We start from the raw sequence: 12968 nt of genomic DNA, 5'->3' as shown, positions 1-12968 counted from the left end.
AAAGAAAAGCCACATGGACCAGTTGATCGACTAGCATAATAATAATCTTTATTAGTGTCACAGGTAGGCTTACGTTACCACTGCAATGAGGTTACTGTGAAAAGCCCCTAGTCACCACATTCCGGCGCCTGTTCGTGTACACGGAGGGAGAATTCAGAATGTCCAATTCACCTAACAAGCACGTCTTTCGGGACTTGTGGGAGGAAACCGGCGCACACGGAGGAAACCCACGCAGACACTGGGAGAACGTGCAGACTCCGCTCAGACAGTGACCCAAGCCGGGAATCAAACCCGGGTCCCTGCCACTGTGAAGCAACAGTGCCGATATGTTGACAGTATGAGATAAGGTTCTAGAGAACCAGTAATCCTGGGTTCAAATCCCACCACGTCAAATGGCGACATTCTTTTAAAAACTGGAATTGAAAGCCTGATGAAGGCCATGAATGAACATTGACAATTATCCTTAAAAACCCATCTGGATCATTACCTGGTTGTGACTCCAGATCCACAATAATACCCCCTCAAGCTGTTCAGTGCAAGGGCAATTAGGGATGGGCAATGCCATGAAATAATTTTTTCAAAGTGGTGCACCCACATGGACCTCTTTCTGCGATGTAGTTCTATGGGGAAAGTTTTATTGCCTTTCTCCTCCCCGGGAGCAACTTCCAGTTTTGAACGGCTGGCCATGTTTTCCGGCCCCTCTGCGATGGGGGGGGGGGGGGGGGGGGGGGGGGGGGGGGCGGAAAATTCCGCCCTCTGTAACCTTTGCGGGAAACGGCTCACCTTGTGATCTTGGACATCTCCCTTTGGTTCAGGGTATTTAAAAATGAGTTATCCCCAACACGTTTCTTGACCCAGAGTTCAAAAACAATTCTGGCGTAAAGCAGCAGCATTGCCGTGAGGGGGAGCAGGAAGAGAGCCACCAAGATGAAAGTGGAGTAGGCTTGACGGAGCGATAGCGAGTCCCAGTGTTCCAGGCAGGAGACGTAATGGCGGTCATAGAGAAAATCGTACTTCACCTGCAGGAGAAAATACCATCTGAAGTTTAGTGTTGGATTTCGCCACTACACCGCTTGATTTACCAAACATGTTGTGTTGCGCGATGATTCACGGAAGGGGTGCCTACAGATAAGGCAAGGAGCAAAAGAGTGAAGAAATTTTTCACCTCGTATTCAGATTTCTAGATAATTCTCCCCTCTCTATCTCGGGAACCTCCTCTCGCCCTCAAATCCTCTGCAATATCTGCACTTCCTCAATTCTGTCCTCCTGTGCATCTCCCGTTTTAATTGTTCCGCCATTGACGTGCCCTCAGCTGCCTGCTTCCTAAGTTCTGGAATTCCCTCACTAAACCTCTTTTGCTCGATACCTCTCTCTCCTCCTTTAAGCCACTCTTTAAAACCCAGCTCCTAGGCCAAGCTGTTGCTCACATGTCCTGGTATCTCTCCTGCGCCTCTGTGGCTAGATTGTATTTGACTCCCCCTCTGAAACACCTAGGGATGTTTTTACTAGATTAAAGGCGCTATATAAATGTAAAATCTGGGCCATTATCTCAGAAAATTTTTGGATAATGACTGTTTGCGATGGTTATGTTTTAAAATGTTCCCTTTAACTTAAGATGAGACAGAGCAGTCTGAAAAGATGGTCAACTCGAAAAAATGCCCATGTGATCCGGTTGCCATGGGGGGGAACACAAACAGAAACCTACTGAATTATCAGGTGACAGTCTTCACCCCTTTGAGACAGTGTCTCAAAGAAAAAGGGCAATTTATTTCGGAGGGGCTGAGGGACAAAGTGCTTTTCCACTGGAAAATTATTTTTTCAAGTTGTTGTTTTCTATGGGGATTGCACAGTTTACAGTAAATTGAATCAATGACTCAAGAGCATTTGGATTTTGAGCAATGTATTAATATAAAGTAAATGGGAGAACTTGCCTCAAGCTGTTGGACATATAACATAGGAGCTCCCACGATTATAGCCACTGCCCACACGAATCCTGGCAATGAATAATACATATTAGAATTGCTCATACTAGAAAGGTTTCACACTAGAGGACAACAGACTGAACGATGCTACCGATGGAGAGATTGGCTGTGTTGTTGTTACTGTGGTGCGTGGATTCAAGCTATACCTCAAGCAACTTCGAAGGTCCGAACTCAGAACCATGCCCATAGACAGAAGCAGTCTGAGAATCAGGACTAGAACTTGCAGAATGTAAAAACAAATTACTGCGGATGCTGGAATCTGAAACAAAAACTGAAAATACAGGACAATCTCAGCATGTCTGACAGCATCTGTGGAGAGAGAAGGGAGATAACATTCGGGTCTGGATAACTCTTTGTCAAATCTAGAGAGACCTGGAAAAAGGGTCAGATTTATACTTTGTCCGCCAATTAGGCACATTACAGCCTTCCAGACTTAACATTGAGTTCAACAACTTCAGTCTGTGAGCTCTCTCCTCCACCTTCACCCCGTTTTAATTTCCATCCATTTTTTTTCATTTCTTCCATCCATCTGTTTTTCCCCTCTCCATTGTTCCCCTCTCCCCACCCCACTTGGGCCATCTGTTCTCTGCTCACAATTGCTTTAACTCTTCGTTCTCAGACAGTATCAAATGGCATCAGTCATTTATTTTACCTTTGAAGGTTATTGTCTCACTTTGAATCTTGGTACCACAATTGTCTCTTTAACTCAGAACACTTTATTTACTCTTCCTTGAATTCTTCTGAAAAATACCCTGGTCACCGCTCACTGAACTCCAGATTTCTTGGGCACTTCTCTTCATTTCTCTAGTTTCCTTAACTAGCTGCTCTTCAGATTTATGCAATTGTTTTAACTATTACTCCATGGTATGGCTTTTCTTCCAGCAAAGCGGAGATAGATGGCCTGAACTGCAACAAGACCACAAGATCTCACAGACCACTGAAAGAAAGGCAACTTTTGGTTTTCTGAAGGGGAGGTCGTGCCTCACTAATTTGATCGCATTTTTCGAGGAAGTGACAAAGATGGATAGATGAGGGAAAGGCAGTAGATGTTGTGCACATGGACTTCAGTAAAGCCTTTGACAGGGTACCTCATGGTAGACTGGCACAAAAGATGAAGTCACATGGGATCAGAGAAGAGCTGGCAAGTTGGATACAGAACTGGCTTTGGGCACAGAAGACAGAGGGTAGCAGTAGAAGGATGCTTTTCCGAATGGAAGGCTGTAACTAGCGGCGTTCCACAGGGATCAGTTCTGGGACCTTTGTTGTTCATAGTGTGTATAAATGATTTGGAAGAAAATACAGCTGGTTTGATTAATAAGTTCGCAAATGACACAAAAATTGGTGGAATTGTGGGTAGTGAAGAGGATTGTCAGAGGATACAGCAGGATATAAACTGGTTGGAGTCTTGGGCAGAGAAATGGCAGGTGAAGTTTAATCCGGACAAGTGTGAGGCAATGCACTTTGGAAGGTTCAATGCATGCAGGAATTACACAGTAAATTACATGGTAGAACTCTTGCGGGTACTGACGGGCAGAGAGATCTGGATGTGCATGCCTACCGATCGCTAAAAGTGGCAACGCATGTGGATAAGGTGGTCAAGAAGGCATACGGCATGCTGGCCTTCATCGGTCGGGGCATTAAATATAAAAATTGGCAAGTCATGTTGCAGCTGTACAGGACCTTGGTTAGGCCTCATTTGGAGTGGATAGTCAGGTGCTCTTTCCTAGGGTAGGAGAGTCAAGTACTTGGGGGCATAGGTTTAAAGTGCGTGGGGAATTGTTTAAACCAGATGTGCGAGGCAAGTGTTTTACACAGAGGTTGGTAAATATATGGAACGCTCTGCCTGAGGAGGGGGTGGGAGCAGGTACGACAGTGGCATTTAAGGGGCAGCTAGACAAATATATGAATAGGGTGGGAATGGAAGGATACGGACTCCGTGTGTGCAGACGGTTTTAGTTCAGGCAGGTACCATGGTCAGCGCAGGCTTGGGGGGCCGAAGAGCCTGTTCCTGTGCTGAATTGTTCTTTGTTCAGCGAGATCCACTTCATCAACGTTCATGCCGCAAACCAACAAGTCCCACAAAGTTACTTTACCAGTAATCCATCACATGGCCAATTATGAGAAGGTATAGAGGGAGCTGTGTTTTACAATAAGGGAATAATTGGTCTGTAGAAAACCTACCAAGCATTGTATACGCTCTTGAATTCAGATGGTGCATCTTGAGTGGGTGGACGATCCCTTCATATCTCTCCACAGCTATGCACATCATTGTTAGGACACCGCTTACCACCGCTATTGTCTGAACAAACGGAATCATTTTGCAGACAAACGCCCCTGCAAATTAAACATCAAATGGAAGGTTGAAAATGATCTACTGGAGGTTTCTTTGACAATGTGAAGCGACTTATATATAACGCTATAAGATTCAACTGAATGGCTGCTCTGTTGTCTGGTACTCTGAAAAGTGATTGGAAAATGAATTGTGCCGTAAAATAGCTGCTGGCCTTGCGATTTGCAATCCAATTTAGAACTGGCTGCGGTCAGAACATTTATTTTTTAATCCATTCTTTGCTGGCCATGCCAACATTCATTGTCCATCCCTAAATGCCTTTGAGAAATGATGGTAAGCGGCATCCTTGAATCGCTACAGTTCCTGTCTATATTACATAGGCCATGTTCTTACAAGGAAAGGCCTCTCAGAAATTAAATCAGAAAAGCTCAGGAAAGGACCCAGTGGGACGTGCCAATTTCTGGCCTCATTTCAGATTTCCAATATCCGCAGTATTTCTCATTAGAACGGAGAAGGATGAGGGGTGACTTGATAAAGGTTTATAAGATGATCAGGGGAATAGATAGACAGTCAGAGACTTTTTCCCCGGGTGGAACAAACCATTACAAGGGGACATAAATTTATGGTAAATGGTGGAAGATATAGGGGGGATGTCAGAGGTAGGTTCTTTACCCAGAGAGTAGTGGGGACATGGAATGCACCGCCTGTGGAAGTAGTTGAGTCGGAAACGTTAGGGACCTTCAAGCGGCTATTGGATAGGTACATGGATTATGGTAGAATAATGGAGTGTAGATTAATTTGTTCTTAAGGGCAGCATGGTAGCATTGTGGATAGCACAATTGCTTCACAGCTCTAGGGTCCCAGGTTCGATTCCGGCTTGGGTCACTGTCTGTGCGAAGTCTGCACATCCTCCCCGTGTCTGTGTGGGAACTCCGGGTGCTCCGGTTTCCTCCCACAGTCCAAAGATGTGCAGGTTGGGTGGATTGGCCATAATAAATTGCTCTTAGATTATCATAGAATTTTGGACACTATGATTAAACTAGGACAAACGTTCGGCACAACATTGTGGGCCGAAGGGCCTGTTCTGTGCTGTATTTCTCTATGCTCTATGTTATTCGGCCGTGTCAAAGTCTTTTTAAGGTTTTTAATTGCCCCTGATAGTTTAAGGTTCCTGTTGGCTTTTACATTTTCAACACTGGCTGATGCAATGGAGATCCTTCACCATAACGGCCTATTCCTGCTCCTATTTCCCGCTCCTGTGTTTCGCATCACACTAAGATCGTACTCCGGGGATCAAAATAGTTCAGGCTTTTGACTACATGGAAATAATTGTCTTAAATACCATGTCAATAAAAAATGTCTGAAACTTTTACAAATCAATGACAAGATGTGTATTTAATTGGAATATGAGAATTCTTTATATATATTGTATTGCATGTCTGTTGCAGTAATGTTATTAGAATAACTTAGGTTAAGGTACCCAGAATATATGTCTGCTCTAGTTGCGATGAAGGGGTTAACAGCGAGGTACGCTGTGATGTCACTCATGGGATGGGCTGGGTCTATTTTTAGTTTTGTTTTCAGCCCTGCCCTTCGTGGGCAGCACGGTAGCATGGTGGTTAGCATTGGGTGGATACGTTGGTTGAGTGGGGTGATCATTGCTCGGCACAACATCGAGGGCCGAAGGGCCTGTTCTGTGCTGTACTGTTCTATTCTATTCTTCGTCTGCTTTTAGTTAAATTTTAGCGATCTGGGGCTGGATTCTCCGTATTTGGGACTATGTTCCCACGCCGTCAAAAAACTGGCGTCAAGAGGCCACAGATTCACAGCCCTGCAGGGGGCGAGCAGGGAGCCATTGTGAAGCTCGCAGCTCTAACTGCCAATACGCCCCCCCCCCCCCGCACGTCCGGGCCAGAGGCCACGCATGCGCATGGCGGCAGCCTCCAGCGGCCAGGCCGTGCTCCGTGGCGGACTGAGACCGCGGACCTGGACCACGGGAATAGTGCCCCCAATCGGTAGCTCGTCCGACCCGCACCGTCCGCACAATAAAACCCCGGTCCTGAATGAGACCCCCCCCTCCCTCCCCCACCGCCCTCCCATCAGGACTCCCCCGACTGTGGCGGCCCGGACTGAGTTGGCAGGCGCTACGCGGCGTTCCCGAATGGCAGGACCACATTAGAACCACGCCGTTGGGTTATTCGGCCGGTCGGGGTGGAGAATAGCGGGGCAGGCTTCAGGCAATGGCCTGAGGTGCTGGATACTCGGCGCGGAGTACTCCCCGAGTGCGCCGCTTTTCAGGCGGTGGAGAATCGCGGAACTGGCGCCGGTCCTGATTTAATGCGTGAATCGGGATTCTCCGCCCCCTCGGCGAACGTGATTTCGGCGTCGGGGTGCGGAGAATCCCGCCCCTGATCTGAGAAAAGCAGTTGTGTTTCTCAGACTGACTTCTGAAAGCTTCTCTTCAAGGTTGTTGTGAATAAATCTGTAAGCCGCTGGTGTTAACTTTATTAATAAGTACCATTTGACCTGTATGTAAATTTAGAACATAGAACATAGAACATTACAGCGCAGTACAGGCCCACGATGTTGCGCCGTCCTGTGAAACCCCTCTAAAGTCCCTCTACACTATTCCCTTATCGTCCATATGCCTATCCAATGACCATTTGAATGCGTTTAGTGTTGGCGAGTCCACTACTGTTGCAGGCAGGGCATTCCACGCCCTTACTACTCTCTGAGTAAAGAACCTACCTCTGACATCTGTCCTATATCTACCACCCCTCAATTTAAAGCTATGTCCCCTCGTGCTGGACATCACCATCCGAGGAAAAAGGCTCTCACTGTCCACCCTATCTAATCCTCTGATCATCTTGTATGCCTCAATTAAGTCACCTCTTACCCTTCTTCTCTCTAACGAAAACAGCCTCAAGTCCTTCAGCCTTTCCTCATATGATCTTCCCTCCATACCAGGCAACATCCTGGTAAATCTCCTCTGTATCCTTTCCAATGGTTCCACATCCTTCCTATAATGTGGCGACCAGAACTGCAAATGCGGCCGCACCAGAGTTTTGTACAACTGCAACATGACCTCATGGCTCCGAAATTCAATTCCTCTACCAATAAAAGCTAACACACCGTATGCCTTCTTAACAACCCTCTCAACCTGGGTGGCAACTTTCAGGGATCTATGGACATGGACACTGAGATCTCTCTGCTCGTCCACACTACCAATAATCTTACCATTAGCCCAGTACTCTGCCTTTCTATTATTCCTTCCAAAATGAATCACCTCACACTTTTCTGCATTAAACTCCATTTGCCACCTGTCAGCCCAGCTCTGCAGCTTATCTATGTCCCTCTGTAACTTGTAACATCCTTCTGCACTGTCCACAACTCCACCGAATTTAGTGTCATCTGCAAATTTATTCACCCATCCTTCTATGCCCTCCTCCAGGTCATTTATAAAAATGACAAACAGCAACGGCCCCAAAACAGATCCTTGTGGCACACCACTAGTAACTGAACTCCAGGCTGAACATTTCCCATCAACCACCACTCTCTATCAACTAGCCAATTTCTGATCCGAACTGCTAAATCACCCTGAATCCCATGCCTCTGTATTTTCTGCAGTAGCCTACCATGGTAGGCTATTTGAATTGAGCAATTTTGCTCAATTGAAATGATGGGAAAGTCTAAACACAGTCTCAAGTTGTTGAACTCAAAGTTGTTGTCACAAAATTTAGACTGTGACCTTTCTTTACCCTTTTAACTAAGTTTGGCCTTTTGGGTGAGATCCAGACCTGGATTCACTCACACTTCGGGCGCGATTTAACTGAATGGGAACAAAACCCACAGCGAACATGTTTAGTTGCGTGTTTCTCGGCGCTCGTAGCACCTAAAAACACAACGCTATTAAACGTCACCCGGGTTAGAGAGGGGTCCTCAGTAGGGAAACAACGGCCAAGGCCGCACAGAGCCCCGTTTGCTGAACTGAGGAGCTCGTCTCGCCAGAACTCACTGCCGCGAGAGATCTTTTGAGACCTCTGTTCCCCCAACCCCCCTCCCCCCCCCCCAAGCCCCAACTCACTATGCGGGGTCTGGGGTCCCCGTACACAATCAACCCCCACCCAAACACCGTGTAGGGTACTCCCAGCCTGATCGACGCCACATGCAAATTGCTAGCTTGGCACCTTGGCAGTGCGAATCCGGTAACCGGGCAGTGACTCTGCCAGCTGGCCGTGCCAGATTGACACCCAGGTGGCGCTGTCAGGGTGCCAGGGTGGCACTGCCAGGATGCCAACAGCAGTGCCAGGGTACCACCCTGACCAAACGGCATGCACTTGGTGGCTGCCGATCGCCTGGGAGACCCCCCCCCCTCCCCCCACAAGTGCCGTTCTGTCTGCTCCCCGTTTGTGTAGACCAACACTGAATGGCACTCACCCGAGGTCTCTGCGTTGAAGGGGATAAATCTCAACGCCTCGGGCAACTGCATATTAACTGTCTCGCTATAATATGCAGATTTTCCAAATAGGGATTTACGTTCTGGCGTCTCGCGAGATCGTACGAGGCATTGCGAGATGATTAGATCCCAGAAGCGGGGTCCTTTCGGCTTCTATTGGCTGCACCACGGCACGCTTCTTTTTGGGTGCAGCTTGCCCGTTCAATCGCGCCATCTTTTTTTTGGAGGCCTTGGGGAGTTACCCTCTTCTCTCCCCCACATTTAGGAATGTTTTCAGCAGTGGGGAGCTGAACCCGTCGGCGAGATGGGGGTCGCCGGGAATCCTCGATGGTCTAAAAGGCGGGAATCTCTGTTGGCTGATGCCGAAATCGCGAAACGCGATTGGGCGGAGAATAGGTTCCGATGCCAAAATTGCGGCGAGCGCGATTTGATGGCAAATCGCAATCCCCCGTGACCTCGACAGCGGCATCAATGCGATCCGGAACGCACGTACAGTAGACACCGTTTGCATATCGTTAGTGGGCTTGACTTTCTCTCCAGGGTCTCCGCAATTCTCCCATGGGCCGGGTTCCCGACGGTGAGGTTCACTTGTGCTTCTAAAATTCGTGAACCGGCATCGTGGCTGCTGAGGGAGAGAGAGGGGTGCGGAAAGAGTCCAACATTGCCGTAGTTTGTTGACAGTTGTGCGGCTGGCCAGGGGGCTTCTGCCAGGGCCAGGCGGAGGGGCGGGGAGGGGCCAGGAGGTGGGCTGTGGGGTGGGGGTGGGCGGGAATGAAACACCATTGCTGCAGCCGGCAAGGCAGCCGTGCAGCGGTGCACGCCACTGACAGCCCGCTGTGAACCTTGGGCCATGGGCCATGTGGGCGTCCGCCCTGGCCACCCCCTCAGTGCCCTCTGGCCCCAGTCGACCCATCAGATGTATAGGCGCGCGCTCCAGCACAACCAGCGCCATTTTGTTGGCTGGGATGGTGTGTGTGGGGAGTGAAGTGTGCTGCTGCAGCCTGTCAGCCTCCCAAGTGTCAATCACGGACCAGACACCGTTTTTCATTAGAATCGATTGAGTTCCACGTGGCAACGGATCTAGCCCCTCCACAGTCGCTGAATCGATCCAGGTTCGGGGCTAATCTTGCTGTTGTGAAAAGTCCACGAATTCTGCGCCAGTGTCAACAAGTCTCAGAAACAGAGAACCCCGCCCAAAGTTTGTGATCGTCAAGACTGGGACAACGATGCAGTTGGCTCTCTGCAATTCCTTCCTGTGTCCTTAAGGAACTCAGTGCATTGGATCAGCTTGCATGAACAGTATTTGGGAACATGCACAAGTCTATAGCGTTGTACGGATAGGCAAATCATTTTGGTCAGATCCCCTCGTCCTTTTATTCCCCTTATATTTCTACGTTTGTTTCTAATATCCGAATGCTGGATATTTCTCTTCATCCTGTACTGGTTGTGGGATAAACAGTCGGACAATTTAGAGGTAGAGGAGGACGAGATGGAAAGAATTTGTTCCCCTCGGCAGAAGGGTTGAGAACAGCAGGACACAAATTTTAAGTGATTGGCTAAAGAACGAAACCAAACAAAACATGAGGGAGAAGTCCGCTTAGGCATCGAGTTTTCACAATCTGGAATGTTTGAGAGAGTGACGGAGGCGAACTTGGCTTCCAAAAGGGAATTGGATAGGGTGTCTGAAGGGACGAGGAAATGTGCAGAGATACATGGTTGCGGAACGGTACTCGATGATTTGCTCTTGCAGAGCCAGATAAGACTCAATGGGGCTGAATGGCCTTCTTCCTGTGCTGAAGCCATGACCTGGTTCTCATATGTTGCCTTCTGCCCGCCTTCACCATCCTTCCCAGCACACTGCAGATAGAATAGAATTTACAGTGCAGAAGGAGGCCATTCGGCCCATCGAGTCTGCACCGGCTCTTGGAAAGAGCGCCCTACCCAAGGTCAACACCTCCACCCTATCCCCACAACCCAGTAACCCCACCCAACACGAAGGGCAATTTTGGACACTAAGGGCAATTTAGCATGACCAATCCACCTAACCTGCACATCTTTGGACTGTGGGAGGAAACCGGAGCACCCGGAGGAAACCCACGCACACACGGCGAGGATGTGCAGACTCCGCACAGACAGTGACCCAAGCCGGAATCGAACCTGGGACCCTGGAGCTGTGAAGCATTTGTGCTAACCACCATGCTACCGTGCTGCCCTTTATGGCACATTATATCCAATTGCTACAGTCCTCAACAGCGCCAGTGCAATTCCTCCCTTATAGCATCAGCGATAAACCAGCAACCGGAGCCACATTGCTGCAACTTCAGTTAGAAATCGGTCGTCGAAGGGCAGCACGGTGGCGCAGTGGTTAGCACTGCTGCCTCGCGGCGCCGAAGATCCCAGGTTCGATCCCGGCTCTGGGTCACTGTCCGTGTGGAGTTTGCACATTCTCCCCGTGTTTGCGTGGGTCTCGCCCCACAGCCCAAAGATGTGCAGAGTAGGTGGATTGGCCACGCTAAGTTGCCCCTTAATTGGAAAAAAGGAATCGGGTACTCTAAATTTATTTCAAAAAGAAATCAGTCGTCGCTTTGTGCATAGGAAACAAAAACATTGGCTTAATCGATCAACTATGCTCCTGCAGAACAATTGAATGTAGCAAAGATAGCCAGCCACTGGATAGAAATAACATTGCAGTGTGTGATAGAAATCAATAAACTTCATACTGTTTTGCTTTCATAAATTTAGAGTACCCAATTCATTTGTTCCAATTAAGGGGCAATTTAGCGTGTTCAATCCACCTATCCTGCACATCGTTTGGGTTGTGGGGGGGAAACCCGGGGAGAATGTGCAAACTCCACACGGACAGTGTCCCAGGCCGGGATCGAACCTGGGACCTCGGCGCCGTGAGACTGCAGTGCTACCACTGCGCCACCGTGCTGCCCTAATTCATACTGTTTAAATGCTCATGGCCTTACTCAACGCAAACGCACAAATGTTACGAGCATTAATGCAACCCCAGGCAGTAATTTTAAACCTCCGATGTTTAATCATTTATTCATTCTACTTAACGCAGACCATTGTACCTGCGGCCTCTTCTCAAAAGGTGAAAAAAGCTGCAGGAAAATCTATTTGATTGTCCACGTCATCGGAAATATATAACACGTTCAAAGATTCCTGGGCATTTTCTTGTGAACCCCCGCTGATGTTCAGTGCAAGGGCATCGCAAATCCCCGAAGGGAAACTTGGAATGCCTATTTATTTTTGAAATTTGGGAAAAATATGAGAATAGAGATGAAACCCGGTGGGGAAAGGGGAGAGTCTTGTTGCAAATTATTCAAATAGCAAAGCGTTTATTAAACTTTACAATGCACAAGAAAATAAATAGTAAAGAACACCATTCACAATTCACTACAATAATGGCTACCCAGACGATAAAGTTAAAATACCTTCCAATCTAAATCTATTTACTTTCCTAACTTCCAAGAATACACCCTACCCAAAACAACACCCTATTGGTTTTTACATTTTGAGCCAAATCCAGCAAATAATTACCATGCAGGACATGTTGCTATTTTGGGGAAACCTGGGTTGGATTCTCCGCCCCACCACGCCACATTTCAGCCCCGACCCGCCGGCGGGAATCTCTGTTACGCCGGCCGGTCAATGGGGTTTCCAATTGTGGGGCAGCCCCACGGCGTCGGAAAACCCCTGGACACCGGCGAAACGGAGAATCACGGCACTAGAGAATCCCACCCCTGTTTTTTTAGTTTAGGGTAGAACTAATGAGTTCTCTCACAGACTTTACTTTTCATTTCATTCCAACTTCCTTCGCATTTACCCTCAGAGAAACTTACAATTGTGGCTTTATATATGAAATTCCTTTAATTAACTGGCTCAAATTGGATGTAATTAAGCCCAGAATTTTAGAAGCAGTAGGAAAAAGAATCACTTCTCGTGTTTTGTTGTGAAATGTTTGAGCCATTTTCTTTCTTTAACCTCACGTGTGGCCTACTTTGAGTATATTTTAAAAGCTTCAGTATATGTAACATTAATCGCTGAAAAATGTCCATAATTACAGTTAGTTTAGCTCAAGCTAAGGAGACCTATTTCTTGCTCATCAAGATGATTGATGTATGCTACCTGTGGTTAAATCTGGTGTGTGTTCAGCAGGAGTCCCCGAGCTCCGATTCTCAAGTTCTACAGTGAGCCTTAACTTCTTAAAGGCAGCCTCTTCCTCTTAAAA

The 12968-nt window shown here is 47.8% G+C and overlaps 1 protein-coding gene across 1 annotated transcript in view; it reads right to left on the bottom strand.

Moving 5' to 3' along the window:
* Positions 1-12968, bottom strand: part of LOC119956142 (pyroglutamylated RF-amide peptide receptor-like) — a 39229-nt gene that overhangs the window by 5716 nt on the left and 20545 nt on the right. Inside the window, exons 2-4 of the mRNA XM_038783050.1 lie at positions 4164-4316; positions 1932-1993; positions 784-1019 (exon numbers count right to left, since the gene is read on the bottom strand). Of these exons, the coding sequence (XP_038638978.1) occupies positions 784-1019; positions 1932-1993; positions 4164-4316 (451 nt within the window). The remainder of the gene's footprint in view (positions 1-783; positions 1020-1931; positions 1994-4163; positions 4317-12968) is intronic.

This window comes from Scyliorhinus canicula, chromosome 22 (genome assembly GCF_902713615.1).
Source record: "Scyliorhinus canicula chromosome 22, sScyCan1.1, whole genome shotgun sequence".
Lineage (NCBI taxonomy): Eukaryota > Metazoa > Chordata > Chondrichthyes > Carcharhiniformes > Scyliorhinidae > Scyliorhinus > Scyliorhinus canicula.
Note: the sequence above shows the minus strand (reverse complement) of the source record. Positions and strands in the feature narration are given on the sequence as shown.